Source organism: Coregonus clupeaformis, chromosome 23, assembly GCF_020615455.1.
Source record: "Coregonus clupeaformis isolate EN_2021a chromosome 23, ASM2061545v1, whole genome shotgun sequence".
NCBI lineage: Eukaryota > Metazoa > Chordata > Actinopteri > Salmoniformes > Salmonidae > Coregonus > Coregonus clupeaformis.
In genome coordinates, this window is record NC_059214.1 from 20,290,365 (window position 1) to 20,310,441 (window position 20,077).

Below are 20,077 nucleotides of genomic sequence, written 5' to 3' on the forward strand. Positions count from 1 at the left end.
AGTGATGGGGAGTAGTGAACTACATGTAGTTCAACTAGTAATTTAATTAACTTGGTGGTAGTTTAACTAAATTCAACTCTTGGTAGTGTTTTCAGTAGTTCATTACTTTTTGCCATGTAACTAGTGGAACTACACACTACTTTTTTGGGGAAATATGGGTAGGCAAGATTTCCTTTCTTTTTCACTATCAGACCTGCCTAATTTTCACTTGAAACAGTTTTTGTGTTTAGTAGGCTAAATTACGCATTATGTTAACATCTGACTCCAGAGTGACCTGTTCTAGCAATTTGTAGTCTATGACATTTCAGATTTGATCATTTTTCATGAAGTAGTTTGGATGGAGTGAACTACTTTTTCAAAGTAACTTTAGTTAAGTAAACTATATATTTCTTAAGGGTAGCTTTAGTGTAGCTTAACTTCTTCCAGTGTGAAATAATTGGTAGGTTGGTAAACTATATCTTCAGAGTAGCTTCCCCAACACCGCATACACACACACCAATGGAAATTGTATGCAGTGACTTTATGTTTTGTAAAGAGTTGATATTAAGAATATAAAACGAATATTCCAACAGTAACTGTTTAGTTATTACTTTTTCAGTTATGGACATTTAAGAGACTGGCTGTTCTACTATTCATATATGCCTATTTCAACTAGAAGATGTAATAGAGACCATTCCTGTATTAATGGAAAAAGTCCCTTCCACAACTCTTGAGCTTGTGCTGTAGGCTAAGTACCAAGAAAGAGAGGAGAACAGACATGGTGAATTGTGTCACTCGTTGATCCTACTTGACAAGACTCCTAACTGGGCACCGGAGTATTCCTCCTCCGAATGGCTACGGTGTCCAAGTCTTTTCTTTACCCCCTCAAGCATCGAACACTTTATGAATACCATCTGCAGGGGTGACTTGGCAAGCAGGAATATGTTGGGATATGTCTCAGAGGGTCCAAAATGTTCGGTGAGTGGCACATTTTCAGTCATTCATTTTCTTCAGGCTAGAGGATAAATACTTAAGCTTGGACTTTGATTCTAGTGTAAACCGTAACGTTAAACGTATGTGCCTGTTGTTTAATGCTCTTTACTGAGCCATTTGATAAATTATTCTGTAGCTTACAGTATGATACTTTGTAACAGATGCGCTATAACGCCTTTGCTTGAATATTTGACAATTCTGATCAACAGTTCGCTCTCTTATTGTATGACTATACATAACATTTGTAGGCTACATAATCTAGCATAGCTCAAATTAATTTACATTTATGCTCACTTATTTCTGAAGGGTAGACCTATACCCCGTCCAATGTAGGCGACCTCCTGTTATTCTTCTAAGTAGCCTGATTGGATGCGGTGCTTATGAGAGAGGTATAGGATACGTTCCTCCGCTATTTGTAACCCAGCAACAGTCTCAATGAATGGCTGGCTGAACAAATCCTATTATTTTAAGAATTTACACAATTATTAGATCAGACGTATCCCGCAGAGTAAACTATTTCCAATATTGCCTGAGACAAAGTGACTCCGCAAGATAACACTTTTTAATTTGGGGCACAAGGAGGGGTCTAACTTTGTAGCTGGAGTAAATCAAAGTGACTTTTGCTACTGACACAAATAGACGCATACTTTATGTGCCAAATGACAAATTCATAATTTGTTGTCAAAATGCCTGCTGCTTTGCAATGTTTCACTAATGTAATAATTGCATGGCTTTGGGGGTTTGACAGAAAGATCCGCTCTACGCACGCGTGCCAACTAAAAAGGGTTCCACCCTCTACCTGAAAGGAGCGCACCTGGATCCAACGAGACGGAAGTAGTTTGTAGAGATTGAGAAACGCTCCACAGATTTTCTTTTTACGATATGCTTGGCATAATTTGATGGACTTTTTTAAATCAAGGATTTGGATTGCAGTTCCCATCCTTATTATGTAACGTCCAGGTAAGTCATATAATTTTCCGGAAAAGAATGTTAAACTGCAGTGATATGACAAGTACATTTTATAGTAGCCTGATCTATCCTGTCGTTTAGTAGACTACTGTACAGTAAAACGTTCTCCAACTCTTTTAATGGAAAAGTATTGGAGCAAAACAATCACATATTTTTACTTTCCTGCTTTCATGTGTGGAAGTTCATAATTCAAATGGCATGTAACAGTTCATTCTGTTCTCAGCTTTGAATAAATAAGTGTTTTCCATGCATGTGAGACTGAGTTTTATGATCTTGCTAATTGCCTCTGTTTATTTGACACATTTGTCACATTCGTTGCAACTGACTGTGTTAGGTGAAGTGCTGTCTCAAAGCAATCTACCCCACACATCTCCAGAAGAATGAGTGGTCTCCGCAGAGTTCTCCGAAGGCGATTACACCCCTTAAAACTGGTGATAGTCGCCCTTATTTTTGTCACATTTTTGTTCCTTATACAACGTGAGGTAGTAAGCCAAAGTCCCACACAAGAAGAGCCCTGGCTGAAGGAGATAGCTGTCAAGCGGGATGCCGTGCTGGGCATGGTGATGGGGGCCGTCAATAACTTCAGGGATGCCATGCCAAAGATGCAGATCAAAGCCCCAGTGCGTCAGCAGGAGACTGCAGGGGACTTCTCCTGTTTGTCAGGGACCTACACGGCTGCAGAGCTGAGGCCAGCCCTGGAGCGTCCACCTCAGGACCCCAATGGCCCCGGAGCCTCTGGGAAGCCCTTTCACACAGACAAACTGAGCCCTGCTGAACAGAAGGAGAAGGACCGGGGAGAGGAGAAACACTGCTTTAACCTCTACGCCAGCGATCGCATCTCTCTCAGCCGTGACCTGGGCCCTGACACCAGACCACCAGAGTATGTTATTTCTCAATAATTAACTAGCCATTTTTGTGGGAGCTGTCACAGTTGTTTCCATATACATGCTCTAAAATGTATTGTCACAGTGCCATATGCTTCAGTTCAAACCAGCATGGCCATGTAAAAATGTCCAGTAAATCTTGGGGTCAGTGGCCCTGTTTATGATGGAAATTCTATCATTATAGGTTATGTTGTAAAACATCCTAATTTGAAGCAAACATCTCGAAGGGAGTTTCTCCTCATCACATAGCAGCACCATCTTGTGGTGTTCAATAGAACCGTTTCTCTGTAGAGGGATTCAATTTCCATTAATTTTGATGTCTTGTCTCAGTGGCTCAATATGAAACCAAAGTCACATACTGAATGACCACAGACGGAAGGAGATAACAATATTATATAATGTGTCTCCAACATACATGATGGTTTTAACCCAAACAAGTCTTTGATATTTTCTTTTAGAGTTATTGAGGAAAATTTCACTCCAACCACAACCCAAGTTTTTCTGTCTGAAACATTGTTTCAGCATGTGTGCCCAGTAAATGTGGCTGGGTCAAGAAAAAGCTGAGTTTTGTTTGGCTAATTAAACAAGTCTGTCCATGTTTCTATTATTTTTAATGGGGTAATTTACACAGATTCAGACTGTGTCTAATGCGGGTGGCATTTTCAAGGGAGTCCCATATCCCAATGACACAACTGAAACAGACACCCCTTTAAGGAGGGACTTCAGATGTTTCAACCACAGTCCTGCACTGAAAGCCCTCTCAGGGACCATAAAAGACACCACATTGTTATTTTTGTATGGTTTTCTTTTGCAGATGTATCGAGCAAACGTTCAAGCGTTGTCCCCCCTTGCTGACCACCAGCGTGATCATTGTGTTTCACAACGAAGGCTGGAGCACTCTGCTGAGGACGGTGTACAGCGTCCTCCACACCTCCCCTGCCATCTTCCTCAAGGAGATCATCCTGGTGGACGATGCCAGTGTGGACGGTAAGGAACTAACCAGCAGGACCACCCTGTTCTCACTTGGAATTGATTTTAGTCAGGCGGCCCGCTGGTGTGCCATGAAATGTGCAGGCTGGAGCCCCGGCTTCTTGTGAAGGGGGTTATAGCAGGAAGTAGCACTGCTAGTGAATGCTTTCCTAAGAGGGGCTAGCTAGTCCATGGTGCTGTGGAGAAATGAGTCAGAGTTTGCTCTTGTAAACAGACCCAAGGCCGAGGGAAAATAGGAGGGTCATTCCACCTCCAAAAAGCACAAGAAAGAGGATTTTGACACCCACCATCTTAGATTGTTCTGAAATCGTTTCTGTTATTAGAAACAGATAAGATTAGCATTCCTGCAACATTATTTTGTTGAAATATAATTTGATCTCTGTGAAATTAAGCTAATTGATAACACCCAAATTTGCCATTTTAATTTATAGGATTCATATAATATTCAATAAATATAGTACCTAACATCCAATTTGGACCAAACCTTTTTCTAACAATGAGTTAGAAATTAAGTGGGCCTCCCGAGTGGCGCAGTGGTCTAAGGCACTGCATCGCAGTGCTTAAGGCGTCACTACAGCCCTCGGTTCGTTCCCAGGCTGTGCCACAGCCGGCCGTGACCGGGAGACACATTTGGCCCAGCGTCGTCCGGGTTAGGGGAGGGTTTGGCCGGCCGGGATTTCCTTGTCCCATCGCGCTCTAGCGACTCCTTGTGGCGGGCCGGGCACCTACAAGCTGACTTCGGTCACCAGCTGGATGGTGTTTCCTCCTACACATTGGTGCAGCTGGCTTCTGGGTTAAACGAGCAGTGTCAAGAAGCAGTACGGCTTGGCAGGGTCGTGTTTCGGAGGACGCATGGCTCTCGACCTTTGCCTCTCCCGAGTCCGTAGGGGAGTTGCAGTGATGTAACTATCAATTAGATATCACGAAATTAGGGAGAAAAAGGGGTAAAAGTACAAAATAAAAACATGAGAAATCGGACCCCAACAACAAGGAAATAGTATCAGTCTGACAAGTACTATGGAGCTGTGGCTCAGAGTGTTGTTTTTTCATCGTATGTAATGTATTCTCAGTGAATTTGGTGACAGTGTCTTTCCCCTGTTTAGAGAAATTAGTAATTGAAGTTGTTGGGTTTATGTCCCATCGTACATCCTGATATTTCCAGGTTCTGACCACTAGATGGTGCTGTTCCTGCTATTAGGTGATTTTATTTTTTAAAGAATTATAGTACCTAACATCCGATTTTGACCAAACCGTTGTCTAAAAATGAGAAAGACATGACATGAGGAATCCAAAGAAGTGGTCTATAATTATTTAATATTATGTGAATCCTGTACATTTAAAATGGGTGCAATCAATTAGCTTAATTTCTCAGATATCAAATTATTTATATTTGAAATAAATTATGTTTCCGAAATGCTTATCTTGTCTGTTTCTAACTGCAGAAACAATTTCAGAACAATCCAAGATGGTGGGTGTCATGGCTTGCTGAAATGACATGGAACAACCTAGGATGTTTTGCTAAAGGAAAGAGTAAAATGGTAGTGTGCTGGGAAAGATGGGTTAGTATGGGGAAACTGAGGGTTGTAATTAAGATTAGAGTGTACTGTATATGTGAGCAACGATAGCTGTGAATAGCAGTAGAAGGTGTATTGTTGGCAGTTAGGGGTGGTAGGTTTAAAAATAAATACAAATAAATGGGAGGATTAGAAATTCTGCAAACAATTATTTTGATATAACCCAAAATCTATCTGCAATATTACACTTGTGATTTCCCCAAGGGAAATGCAGCCCCACTGAGTGACACTCAAAACTCACAGTCATTTATTGGGAATAGCCCGCTATTAGATGAATGCCAGGCATCTCACTCACTCTTTCATTCACTCTGTTGAAGTGTAAGCTTCCATACTGGGGGGCCAAGTTGAGGTAGAGGCCAACTCTCCCAGATAGTCACTGAGGCAGGAATTTGAGCAAAAGATGATCATTTCATTGTATTTGGCACATTGTTTTATTCTTACATTTCAAAGCTTTTTTCTGTAGGTTGCTCTAGTAAGTCCTCTAGTATTTAACCTTGTTGGCACTGTCCATTTATAGATCTCCGGTTCCATAGCTAATGCAGTTAGTTCATTTCCTTTCACAGATGCATTGAAGGAGGAGCTGGATGAGTATTTGAAGCGGCTGCACATTGTGCGTGTGGTGCGTCAGCGGGAGAGAAAGGGCCTGATTACTGCTCGGCTGCTGGGAGCCTCGGTGGCCACTGGAGACATCCTCACCTTCCTTGACGCTCACTGTTAGTCCACACACATACACGCCATAGTACTGACATCAAACAACTGAGTCATCAGGCTGGAACAACCAGAACAGCTCAGCCTTTTAGACACACCTGTTTATCCACCTACACACTAATCATCAGAATACTAGTCAAATGCTCATGCTGTTTAGGGCATGGCAGTAATGCCACAAACCATATTATTGTTATTGGAATGTAACATATCTTCTATTTTTGGGGTGGCTGTTTCCAGGTGGCCTGGGAAGTATCAAATCAGTGTTAAATGTAGTTGTTCAGCTCACAGGTGATTTCATTTGTGGTATTTTAGGTATGTTCTCAAAGTGATTGCTTTTAAACCACAGGCTTCTATGTTCCTTGTTGATGTAGTGTTTCACATTTAAAATTCTATTTAGTGATTGTATTGTTAGGCTGATGATGAATGCGTATCCAACAGGTGAATGCTTCAATGGCTGGCTGGAGCCTCTACTGGCCAGGATAGCAGAGAACTACACTGCAGTAGTGAGTCCTGACATCACCACCATTGACCTCAACACCTTTGAGTTTATGAAGCCCTCGCCATACGGACAGAACCACAACCGTGGTAACTTTGACTGGGGCCTGTCCTTTGGCTGGGAGAGTCTACCGGACCATGAGAAACAACGGAGAAAGGATGAGACTTATCCTATCAAGTGAGAAGAACTATGTGAATGCCTACTTTCAGGCATGTCAAACACTTCTGTCTATCTGTATTCCATGATAGGTGGTTGTGAATTATCTATTTCTCAGCTGAGTGTAAAAAATATCTGGACCCTCTATTCAGTGGATATATTTTACTTCACAGGACACCAACTTTTGCTGGGGGACTCTTTTCAATCTCCAAGGACTACTTCTATCTTATCGGAAGCTATGATGAACAAATGGAAATCTGGGGCGGGGAGAATATCGAAATGTCTTTCAGAGTAAGAGAAGGATCACTTGCCTTTCTATATAGTTAGACAACAGCATGTACAGTGCATTCGGAAAGTATTCAGACCCCTACATTTTTTCCACATTTTGTTACGTTACAGCCTTATTCTAAAATTGATTAAATTGATCAATCTACACACAATACACCATAATGACAAAGCAAAAAATGAAATATCACATTTACATAAGTATTCAGACCCTTTACTCAGTACTTTGTTGAAACACCTTTGGCAGTGATTACAGCCTAGAGTTTTCTTGAGTATGAAGCTACAAGCTTGGCACACGTCTATTTGGGGAGTTTCGCCCATTCTTCCCTGCAGATCCTCTCAAGCTCTGTCAGGTTGGATGGGGAGCGTCACTGCACAACTATGTTCAGGTCTCTCCAGAGATGTTCGATCGGGTTCAAGTCCGGGCTCTGGCTGGGCCACTCAGGGACATTCAGAGACTTGTCCCGAAGCCACTCCTACGTTGTCTTGGCTGTGTGCTTAGGGTCGTTGTCCTGTTGGAAGGTGAACCTTCGCCCCAGTCTGAGGTCCTGAGCGCTCTGGAGCAGGTTTTCATCAAGGATCTCCCTGTAATTTGCTCCATTCATTTTTCCCTCGATCCCGACTAGTCTCCCAGTCCCTGTTACTGAAAAACATCCCCACAGCATGATGCTGCCACCACCATGCTTCACCGTAGGGATGGTGCCAGGTTTCCTCCAGACGTGACACTTGGCATTCAGGCCAAAGAGTTCAATCTTGGTTTCATCAGACCAGAGAATCTTGTTTCTCGTGGTATGAGAGTCCTTTAGGTGCCTTTTGGCAAACTCAAAGCAGGCTGTCATGTGCCTTTTACTAAGGAGTGGCTTCAGTAAGGCCACTCTACCATAAAAGCCTGATTGGTGGAGTGCTGCAGAGATGGTTGTCCTTCTGGAAGTTTCTCCCATCTCCACAGAGGAACTCTGGAGCTCTGACAGAGTGACCATCGGGTTCTTGGTCACCTCCCTGACCAAGGCCCTTCTCCCCCGATTGCTCAGTTTGGCCGGGTGGCCAGCTCTAGGAAGAGTCTTGGTGGTTCCAAACTTCTTCCATTTAAGAATGATGGAGGCCAGTGTGTTCTTGGGAACCTTCAATGCTGCAGAAATTCTTTGGTACCCTTCCCCAGATCTGTGCCTCGACACAATCCTGTCTTGGAGCTCTACGGACAATTCCTTTGACCTCATGGCTTGGTTTTTGCTCTGACATGCACTGTCAACTGTGGGACCTTATATAGACAGGTGTGTGCCTTTCCTAATCATGTCCAATCAATTGAATTTAGCACAAGTGGACTCCAATCACGTTGTAGAAACATCTCAAGGATGATCAATGGAAACAGGATGCACCTGAGCTCAATTTCGAGTCTCATAGCAATGGGTCTGAATACTTATGTAAATAAGGTATTTATGTTTTGGCTTTGTCATTATGTTGTATTGTGTGTAGATTGATGAGGAAAATGTTTTATTTAATCCATTTTAGAATAAGGCTGTAACGTAACAAAATGTGGAAAAAGTGAAGTGGTCTGAATACTTTCCGAATGCACTGTATTAGTGTATCATAAGTGCTATTGTAAGTGAGTCATCCTCTGTCTTTATATCGTGCAGCAGTATAGTCGTCATGCCAAGTATTTCTAACAGTGTTGAGTGTGTTGCCTCTGTCTGTCTGCCTGCCTGCCTGTCTGTCTGTAGGTGTGGCAGTGTGGGGGTCAGCTAGAAATAATCCCTTGCTCCATCGTGGGTCACGTGTTCCGCACCAAGAGCCCGCACACCTTCCCCAAGGGCACCCAGGTGATCGCACGCAATCAGGTGCGGCTGGCCGAGGTCTGGATGGACGACTACAAGGAAATCTTCTACCGACGCAACCAACAAGCTGCACAGCTGGCCAAAGACGTATGTGGTATTTCTGAGTGACATTGTTATATTTTTGTACATTTAAACCAAGCTAGGCAAGCTGATAACCCAAGAAATACGACAGGCGTTCTAAAGCTGTTAATCCATCACCTACAGCAGAGATGGGTAACTGGCGTCCAGTCGCCCTTTTGAAGGCCCAAGGATAGCTGTATATGTGTATATACAGTGGGGAGAACAAGTATTTGATACACTGCCGATTTTGCAGGTTTTCCTACTTACAAAGCATGTAGAGGTCTGTCATTTTTATCAAAGGTACACTTCAACTGTGAGAGACGGAATCTAAAACAAAAATCCAGAAAATCACATTGTATGATTTTTAAGTAATTAATTCGCATTTTATTGCATGACATAAGTATTTGATACATCAGAAAAGCAGAACTTTACACCCTATTCCCTATGGGCCCTGGTCAAAAGTAGTGCACTATGTAGGAAATAGGGTGTCATTTGGAACATAGGCTGTGGTGTCTAAAGTCGGTTCCCTTGTCTCTAGCTTCACTATATCAGAAATACACTGCCCCCTTCCTGCACCAATGTCCCCTATCAACCTGGTCTCAGAGCATTTCATATTATTCTGTACGTAAACCCGAGGCATGTTGCATTTCATATGGTATGTATTCATTTGTGGATGTCCATCACCCATTTTACATGATATGTTACACATTACAATTCGTATTATACAGTGGGGAGAAGAAGTATTTGATACACTGCCGATTTTGTAGGTTTTCCTACTTACAAAACATGTAGAGGTCTGTAATTTTTATTCAAAAATCCAGAAAATCACATTGTATGATTTTTAAGTAATTAATTTGCATTGTATTGCATGACATAAGTATTTGATACATCAGAAAAGCAGAACTTAATATTTGGTACAGAAACCTTTGTTTGCAATTACAGAGATCATACGTTTCCTGTAGGTCTTGACCAGGTTAGCACACACTGCAGCAGGAATTTTGGCCCACTCCTCCATACAGACCTTCTCCAGATCCTTCAGGTTTCGGGGCTGTCGCTGGGCAATACGGACTTTCAGCTCCCTCCAAAGATGTTCTATTGGGTTCAGGTCTGGAGACTGGCTAGGCCACTTCAGGACCTTGAGATGCTTCTTACGGAGCCACTCCTTAGTTGCCCTGGCTGTGTGTTTCGGGTCGTTCTCATGCTGGAAGACCCAGCCACGACCCATCTTCAATGCTCTTACTGAGGGAAGGAGGTTGTTGGCCAAGATCTCGCGATACATGGCCCCATCCATCCTCCCCTCAATACGGTGCAGTTGTCCTGTCCCCTTTGCAGAAAAGCATCCCCAAAGAATGATGTTTCCAACTCCATGATTCACGGTTGGGATGGTGTTCTTGGGGTTGTACTCATCCTTCTTCTTCCTCCAAACACGGCGAGTGGAGTTTAGACCGAAAAGCTCTATTTTTGTCTCATCAGACCACATGACCTTCTCCCATTCCTCCTCTGGATCATCCAGATGGTCATTGACAAACTTCAGACGGGCCTGGACATGCGCTGGCTTGAGCAGGGGGACCTTGCGTGCGCTGCAGGATTTTAATCCATGACGGCGTAGTGTGTTACTAATGGTTTTCTTTGAAACTGTGGTCCCAGCTCTCTTCAGGTCATTGACCAGGTCCTGCCGTGTAGTTCTGGGCTGATCCCTCACCTTCCTCTAGATCATTGATGCCCCACGAGGTGAGATCTTGCATGGAGCCCCAGACCGAGGGTGATTGACCGTCATCTTGAACTTCTTCCATTTTCTAATAATTGCGCCAACAGTTGTTACCTTCTCACCAAGCTGCTTGCCTATTGTCCTGTAGCCCATCCCAGCCTTGTGCAGGTCTACAATTTTATCCCTGATGTCCTTACACAGCTCTCTGGTCTTGGCCATTGTGGAGAGGTTGGAGTCTGTTTGATTGAGTGTGTGGACAGGTGTCTTTTATACAGGTAACGAGTTCAAACAGGTGCAGTTAATACAGGTAGGTGGAGTGGAGAACAGGAGGGCTTCTTAAAGAAAAACTAACAGGTCTGTGAGAGCCGGAATTCTTACTGGTTGGTAGGTGATCAAATACTTATGTCATGCAATGAAATGCAAATTAATTACTTAAAAATCATACAATGTGATTTTCTGGATTTTTGTTTTAGATTCAGTCTCTCACAGTTGAAGTGTACCTATGATACAAATTACAGACCTCTACATGCTTTGTAAGTAGGAAAACCTGCAAAATCGGCAATGTATCAAATACTTGTTCTCCCCACTGTGTGTGTGTGTGTGTGTGTGTGTGTGTATATATGTGTGTATACAGTATACCAAACATTAGAAACACCTTCCTAATATTGAGTTGCACCACCCCTGCTGTAGGGGTTGAGGTCAGGGCTCTGTGCAGGCCAGTCAAGTTCTTCCACACTGATCTCGACAAACCATTTCTGTATGGACCTCGCTTTGTGCACTGGGGCATTGTCATGCTGAAACAGGAAAGGGCCTTCCTCAAACTGTTGCCACAATGCTGGAAGCACAGAATCGTCTAGAATGTCATTGTATGCTATAGCGTTAAGATTTCCCTTCACTGGAACTAACGGGCCTAGCCCGAACCATGAAAAACAGCCCCAGACTATTATACCTCGTCCACCTAACTTTACAGTTGGCACTATGCATTGGGGCAGGTAGCGTTCTCCTGGCATCCGCCAAACCCAGATTTGTTTGTCTGACTGCCAGATGGTGAAGCGTGATTCATCACCCCAGAGAGAACGCGTTTCCACTGCTCCGGAGTCCAATGGCGGTGAGCTTTACACCACTCAAGCCGACGCTTGGCATTGTGCATGGTGATTTTAGGCTTGTGTGCGGCTGCTCGGCCATGGAAACCCATTTCATGAAGCTCCCGACTAACAGTTGCTGACGTTGCTTCCAGAGGCAATTTGGAACTCTGTAGTGAGTGCTGCAACTGAGGACAGATGATTCTTATGCGCTACGCGCTTCAGCACTCGGCGGTCCCATTCTGTGAGCTTGTGTGGCCTACCACTTCGTGGCTGAGCCGTTGTTGCTCCTAGACATTTCCACTTCACAATAACAGCACTTACAGTTGACCGGGTCAGCTCTAGCAGGGCAGAATTTGAAGAACTGACATTATGGAAAGTTGGCATCCTATGGTTGTGCCACGTTGAAAGTCACTGAGCTCATCAGTAAGGCCATTCTACTGCCAATGTTTGTCTATGGAGATTGCATAGCTGTGTGCTCGATTTTCAGGAATGGGTGTGGCTGAAATGGTAAAATCCACTCATTTTAAGGGGTGTCCACATTCTTTTGTACATACAGTGAGGGAAAAAAGTATTTGATCCCCTGCTGATTTTGTACATTTGCCCACTGACAAAGACATGATCAGTCTATAATTTTAATGGTAGGTTTATTTGAACAGTGAGAGACAGAATAAGAACAAAAAAATCCAGAAAAACGCATGTCAAAAATGTTATAAATTGATTTGCATTTTAATGAGGGAAATAAGTATTTGACCCCCTCTGCAAAACATGACTTAGTACTTGGTGGCAAAACCCTTGTTGGCAATCACAGTGGTCAGACGTTTCTTGTAGTTGGCCACCAGGTTTGCACACATGTCAGGAGGGATTTTTTCCCACTCCTCTTTGCAGATCTTCTCCAAGTCATTATGGTTTCGAGCCAGACGTTTTGCAACTCAAACCTTCAGCTCCCTCCACAGATTTTCTATGGGATTAAGGTCTGGAGACTGGCTAGGCCACTCCAGGACCTTAATGTGCTTCTTCTTGAGCCACTCCTTTGTTGCCTTGGCCGTGTGTTTTGGGTCATTGTCATGCTGGAATACCCATGCACAACCCATTTTCAATGCCCTGGCTGAGGGAAGGAGGTTCTCACCCAAGATTTGACGGTACATAGCTCCGTCCATCGTCCCTTTGATGCGGTGAAGTTGTCCTGTCCCCTTAGCAGAAAAACACCCCCAAAGCATAATGTTTCCACCTCCATGTTTGACGGTGGGGATGGTGTTCTTGGGGTCATAGGCAGCATTCCTCCTCCTCCAAACACGGCAAGTTGAGTTGATGCCAAAGAGCTCGATTTTGGTCTCATCTGACCACAACACTTTCACCCAGTTCTCCTCTGAATCATTCAGATGTTCATTGGCAAACTTCAGACGGGCCTGTATATGTGCTTTCTTGAGCAGGGGGACCTTGCGGGCGCTGCAGGATTTCAGTCCTTCACGGCGTAGTGTGTTACCAATTGTTTTCTTGGTGACTATGGTCCCAGCTGCCTTGAGATCATTGACAATATCCTCCTGTGTAGTTCTAGGCTGATTCCTCACCGTTCTCATGATCATTGCAACTCCACGAGGTGAGATCTTGCATGGAGCCCCAGGCCGAGGGAGATTGACAGTTATTTTGTGTTTCTTCCATTTGCGAATAATCGCACCAACTGTTGTCACCTTCTCACCAAGCTACTTGGCGATGGTCTTGTAGCCCATTCCAGCCTTGTGTAGGTCTACAATCTTGTCCCTGACATCCTTGGAGAGCTCTTTGGTCTTGGTCATGGTGGAGAGTTTGGAATCTGATTGATTGATTGCTTCTGTGGACAGGTGTCTTTTTATACAGGTAACAAACTGAGATTAGGAGCACTCCCTTTAAGAGAGTGCTCCTAATCTCAGCTCGTTACCTGTATAAAAGACACCTGGGAGCCAGAAATCTTTCTGATTGAGAGGGGGTCAAATACTTATTTCCCTCATTTAATGTGAAAATCCATTTATAACATTTTTGACATGCGTTTTTCTGGATTTTTGTTTTGTTATTCTGTGTCTCACTGTTCAAATAAACCTACCATTCAAATTATAGACTGATCATTTCTTTGTCAGTGGGCAAACGTACAAAATCAGCAGGGGATCAAATACTTTTTCCCCTCACTGTATAGTGTGTGTGTGTGTAATATATGTTTTACACACACTATATGTACAAAAGTATGTGGACACCCTTTCAAATTGTAGATTTGACTATTTCAGCCACATCCGTTCAAGAAAATCGAGCAGTACCAGTCAAAAGTTTGGACACACCTACTCATTCAAGGGTTTTTCTTTAATTTGACTATTTTCTACATTGTAGAATAGTAGTGAAGACATCAAAAATGAAGCTGGTTGAGAGAATGCCAAGAGTGTGCAAAGCTGTCATCAAGGCAAAGGTTGGCTATTTGAAGAATCTCAAATATAAAATATATTTTTATTTGTTTTACACTTTTTTTGGTTACTACATGATTCCATATGTGTTATTTCATAGTTTGATGTCTTCACTATTATTCTACAATGTAAAAATAAAGAAAAACCCTGGAATGAGTAGGTGTGTCCAAACGTTTGACTGGTACTGTGTATATATACACTACCGTTCCTTCTACCCCCCCGAAAAAAACAAACAAAAAAAACATTGTAAAGTGGTTATCCCACTGGCTATAAGGTGAATGCACCAATTTGTAAGTCGCTCTGGATAAGACCGTCTGCTAAATGACGTAAATGTAAAAGGCTAATTGATCATTAGAAAACCCTAGAACAGCTGGAAACTGTTGTGCTGATTAAAGAAGCAATAAAACTGGCCTTCTTGAGACTAGTTGAGTATCTGGAGCATCAGCAATTGTGGGTTCGATTACAGGTTCAAAATGGCCAGAAACAAATAACTTTCTTCTGAAACTCAATCTATTCTTGTTCTGAGAAAGTAAGGCTATTCCATGCGAGAAATTCCCAAGAAACTGAAGATCTTGTACAATGCTGTGTACTACTCCTTTCACAGAACAGCGCAAACTGTCTCTAAACAGAATAGAAAGAGGAGTGGGAGGCCCCGGTGCACAACTGAGCAAGAGGACAAATACATTAGTGTCTAGTTTGAGAAACAGACGCCTCACAGGTCCTCAACTGGCAGCTTCATTAAATAGTACCCGCAAAACACCAGTCTCAATGTCAACAGTGAAGAGGCGACTCTGGGATGCTGACCTTCTTCGCAGAGTTGCAAAGAAAAAGCCATATCTCAGACTGCCCATCTTAATCTTTTCTTTTTATTGGCCAGTCTGAGATATGTATTTTTCTTTGCAACTCTGCCTAGAAGGTCTGCATCCCGGAGTCGCCACTTCACTGTTGACGTTGAGACTGGTGTTTTGCAGGTACTATTTAATGAAGCTGCCAGTTGACGACCTGTGAGACGCTTGTTTCTCAAACTAGACACTCTAATGTATTTGTCCTCTTGCTCAGTTGTGCACCGGGGCCTCCCACTCCTCTTTCTATTCTGGTTAGAACCAGTTTACGCCGAGTGGCGCAGTGGTCTAAGGCACTGCATCGCAGTGCTAGCTGTGCCACTAGAGATCCTGGTTCGAATCCAGGCGCTGTCGTAGCCGGCCGCGACCGGGAGACCCATGGGGCGGCGCACAATTGGCCCAGCGTCGTCCAGGGTAGGGGAGGGAATGGCCGGCAGGGATGTAGCTCAGTTGGTAGAGCATGGCGTTTGCAACGCCAGGGTTGAATTCCCACGTGGGGCCAGTATGATTTTTTTTAAATAAAAAAATAATGTATGCACTCACTAACATTTCTCTCCACCCTATGGCAATGTGTAGAATTGCAGCAAACTTGCTTTGAAACTGCAACATTTTCTCTACACTCCATGGCAAAATGTATAGAATTGCACAAAATTAACTTTAAAACTATTCATTATGTATCTCAGAGTTCTGATTTTTTTGTGGGCCCCACCGCCATCAACGTTGCCCACCCCTGCCCAACAGTAATGTTTTAACAGCTTTGCTCTGGACATACTAATGTTCTCATTCTGACTGCAGGCCAGTTGTTATCCCCTTGTAGGACAAGTTTGGGCAGCCACACGCCACAGGAGGTTGGTGGGACCTTAATTGGGGAGGACAGGATTGTGGTAATAGCTGGAGCGGAATTAGTGGAATGGTATCAAGTACATCAAACACATGGTTTCCATGTGTTTGATGCCACTCCATTAGCTCCGTTTTGGACATTATTATAAGCCTTCTTCCCCTCAGCAGCCTCCTCTGCCACACGCTGGGCCTAGGCTGTCTGTTGGTTATGCATAGTCTGGACAAAGTCTGAACAAGGTCACATATGCAAACACGTTCTTGTGAGGGGAACATACATTTTGATTTCCATTGTATGTACAGTACTAAAATTAGCCCAATATGTGATGTAAAATAAGTAGAATTGACTAGTATCCTTTGTGACTGAGAGAAATCCATTTGAGGAAAACCTTCTGTGCTATTAGTAGTTTAGAGTTGTTAACAGGCAGGAAGTCTCTAAAGCTTCACGGAGCACAGCTACAGCAGTTATCAGCACACACTGCTGTTTACATAATCCATGTCATTGTCTCTCTCAAATGCTGTCATTTCTGAAGATCTGCCTGTAGAAGATCTCTCAGTTCCTTGAAATACTCTGCGTTTGTACTGTGGGTGAATCAATGACTGAGTAATGTCTGCTCTGCATTCTTTTGAAACGATGAATGCTGGGTTGATTCCATGAATGAATTTAAATGAAGCAAAGAGAGGAAAAAGTCAGACATTTCTGGACTAGGGGGTTCATAATTTGCAATGGTATTTCAGCTAAGTTATCTTATGTATAGATGTAGGATCTTAATTTGAGCCAGTTTGCTACAGCAGGAAAATAGTCCTACAGCAACATGAAACATGAATGATGTGGATTATAATTAATATACATTTTTGTAAGGGTTGATACATTTTTCGTAAGGGAAAATCAAGTCTCAAATTTCAAAGTGGAAATTACAACATTTTTAAACCTCAAATACACTACAAGTTTTAAATGTCCTGCATTGCAGGAAAGTTCTCCTGCAATGGGATGATCAAATTCAAGTCCTACATCTGTGTACAAAGTATTTTTTGTGCATGCCAATTACTTGAAATGGGATTGGGCAGACTGAAACTCTGCCATACAAGGTGCTGTCTTCGAGCTGTCACCCATCAACCACTAAGCTCCAGCGCTAGAGGGCCTGTGGGGAAGTGGTAATGGAGGCTTCCCTCCCAGTTCAAAGCCTGGGCAGTGTGAGTAATGAAGAAAGTTCCCCCTCTTTAATGGCTGCTGCCTGGAATTGTTCCCACAGAGGGCCTTCGGAGACGTCGCGCGGCGTGTGGACCTCCGGGAGCGGCTGCAGTGCAAGAGCTTCTCCTGGTATTTGAAGAACGTGTATCCAGAGGTCTTCATGCCCGATCTCAACCCACTCCACTTTGGCTCGGTAAGCCCCCACGTCATCATCCCCTCTCCCCTTCCCCTCTCCTAGGCTCTTTCCAGACCACAGTATGTCTGGCCACAGTGGGTTTCCACTTATCATCTCCAGAGGGCTCAGAGAAGGGCTCCAGGCCAGGCCAGTGGAGAGAGCAGCTTCGCACTACCTAAGGTGGGAGGTTGCTGGGATTGTTTGAACAGCTTGTGTGTCTTACTGAAATCCCTTTCCTTGTGCCTCCAGGTGAAGAATGTAGGTAAAGACTCGTGTCTGGATGCAGGGGAGAACAACGAGGGAGGGAAGCGGCTGATCTTGTATCCATGCCACGGCCTCGGAGGAAACCAGGTCAGAGGGAAGGGAATGAAGGGACTGGGTTCAGTCATGAAGGAAATAAGAATTTTGTCTGTCACTTTCGAAATCAAGAGGATGACTTATCGTGTTCTTTGTGATCCCCCAGTATTTTGAGTACTCGACCCATCACGAGATCCGGCACAACATTCAGAAGGAGCTGTGTTTGCATGGGATGGAGGGAGCCGTGAAGCTGGAAGACTGCCAGTATAAAGGCCGCAGCACATTTGTAGGAGCAGAACAGAAGTGGGAGTTAAGGGAGGTGAGACCAAAGACTCACATCTCTACTCTAATGGGCTCAGTCAAGATTTCTACTTAAAATCCTGGGGTTCATCCTTTTGACTATGAAATAATACCAAATTGTTGGGGATGTTGATGCCTGGTACGCTTTTATTATCTTCACCATAGAAGTAGATGTTAGTTATTTCCTACTGAGGATGTTAGTGACTAATCTGTGTCTTCTCTCTGTGTAGAACCAGTTATTCTTCATCCCAGGATGGAATCTGTGTCTGAGTGCCCGTCATGAGTACCCCTCCTTGGTGGCCTGTAACCCCTCAGACAGATACCAACTGTGGCTCTTTGTCTGAGGACAGGACACACATGGACCTCGGCACTAGTAGATGACATGTGCCTGGGCATTCTAGGACCATTAGAGCAATTGGTGTACATTTTTAAATGTATTATCAAATTGAATTTGTATTTATTTTTATACGTAGAAGAACTGCTGCTGGAAAGTTGGGGATTTTGAGGAGAAATGCAACCTCGGGAAGGAAGCATTCAAACTAATACTGAAGAGTTTTGTTTTTTATCATTCCTTTTTTATCATGATTGGGTTAAGGGATAATTTTGCTTCTGTCATTCAAGCCTACCGCTGTCTGTGGCTTGACGGCACTGCCTGGGACTGAAATGAGTGACTTTGGATGGGTACTTAATGAAGAGAGAGATTTCATTGAAGAATGGCGCTATTGGCTTATCTTTTTCTCTTTTGTTTCTGTCTTACTCCAGAGGGAAATCAACGTTAGATTTTATTTTATTTAATTACAAAGGCTTGTTCTTTATTGCCCACACTGAATAATTTATTAATACAGTAGATATGTGAAAACCAACAACAAAATGGACTCTCAAACAATGCAATAGTGCACGTGCCCCTTGCATAAACAGAATAACTAAGATTGTATGCACCAAAGACTCGTCAAGGGTTACTTTTTTATTAAAACAAACGTTTGTATTATAGGTTATTCAATATGTACCACTACTGCCTCTTTTTGTTATGCAAAGACATTTTATCAGATCTGACAGGAAGGTACTAGACATGCATTCTCCCTTACCACCGCTAGAGGATCTGATTCCCCTCTCACCCAGCTGGTTTTCCTCACAAGTAGATTGAGAACGATATCAATGTGTTGCCCATACAGTGCCTCTGGTTATTTTATGTATATACTTTATGAACAGCTAATTCTGATTAAATGTAAACTCTCCAAAGTTGCATTTTAACCAAGGGCTTGAGTCATGTGGTACTGTTATATTTGTCACCCCTAATTCATAATAATACGGTATTTGCAAGATGTCATATTTTCTTTTGCTTTTACGTACTGATTTGATGGGGTGTTCAGAGGTGTTTTGAGCATAAGTATAATGTTTACCTTTTGGGACAGGCTTTAGCAACATAGCATTTTCAAACACAATTCCACAGTCACAGAGGTGGAATTTGAAATGTCTGTTGTGTACAGTTAGACTGCATGATCTTTTTATTTGTACTTTTTCTTTATCTCTATACAAGAATAGCTGGATTTTTCTTGGGCCCCGGCCCCCAGGTACTTTTAGCAAAATATCGAATGAAGAAAACTGTTTTAGATGTCAGGGTTTTAGGGAATAATGCAAGGTTGACACATCTTAACAAAAAATACTTTGAGATGTACAATGGATAGTTTAGTTCTTTTGTAATGTGATTTTCTATATTTGACAACACATTTAGAAAAATATTTTGTGTTTTTGTATCATGTTCATGGGGATTGCAATTTTTTTTATATATGTAGGCTAAAATGGGATCTGTAGAAAGGGAAACATTTTAAACTTAGTTTACAACATGGAATATATGATTGTAGTTTTGATTCAAGTCTCAAAGAGCTCCCAGTATGACACAAACATCAGTGTTTTGATGCGATGATGTGGCCCAGTTTATACAGATCTATGTTTGTGTCAGAGTGTTGACTGACAATGGAATGTTAAAATGTTGTTGAATTTAGGGATATGTCTGGATCTAGAACCAAATGCCCTCGTGAGTGCGCATTATATTTGGATACTTGAGGTTTTCCATTTCAGTCAAAGGAACTCTTGTCCTGAGTGCCATTCTTCAGTTGGCGCAGAGCACCACTTTTTATGTTCAACAGGAGGGGGCACTGTGCACAAAATAATTCCTCCTTGTCCATATTACTGGGACTTCAGTCGTTGCCATGTACAGCAGATTATTCTAATTTTTTTTACAGAAAGATTTGTTCAAGCTAAAATCATTAAACATATGAAGAAAAGTAA

General features: G+C 42.9%; 1 protein-coding gene across 2 annotated transcripts; it reads left to right on the plus strand.

The window, feature by feature from the left end:
* The first annotated feature begins 811 nt into the window (after positions 1–811).
* LOC121536811 (polypeptide N-acetylgalactosaminyltransferase 3) lies at positions 812–20,077 on the plus strand. Of its 2 annotated transcripts, XM_041844382.1 has the most exons (12): positions 812–957; positions 1,721–1,932; positions 2,276–2,821; positions 3,640–3,812; positions 5,953–6,102; positions 6,536–6,770; positions 6,923–7,040; positions 8,753–8,953; positions 17,078–17,209; positions 17,441–17,542; positions 17,655–17,807; positions 18,019–20,077. In XM_041844382.1, exons 3-12 carry the CDS (start codon positions 2,322–2,324, stop codon positions 18,130–18,132), a joined length of 1,878 nt encoding a protein of 625 aa, XP_041700316.1. In that variant the 5' UTR covers positions 812–957; positions 1,721–1,932; positions 2,276–2,321; the 3' UTR covers positions 18,133–20,077. The 2 variants fall into 2 exon arrangements, with proteins under 2 accessions (XP_041700316.1, XP_041700317.1); XM_041844383.1 differs by lacking the exons at positions 812–957; positions 1,721–1,932 and having other exon boundaries at positions 2,189–2,821.

Bases quoted from the DNA above. Each gene is read 5' to 3' on its own strand.
- LOC121536811 (XM_041844382.1), top strand. From the start codon at position 2,322: ATGAGTGGTCTCCGCAGAGTTCTCCGAAGGCGATTACACCCCTTAAAA. The intron at 3,813-5,952 runs GTAAGGAACTAA...TTCCTTTCACAG, and splicing joins GGACGATGCCAGTGTGGACG to ATGCATTGAAGGAGGAGCTG. The intron at 17,543-17,654 runs GTCAGAGGGAAG...GTGATCCCCCAG, and splicing joins ACGGCCTCGGAGGAAACCAG to TATTTTGAGTACTCGACCCA.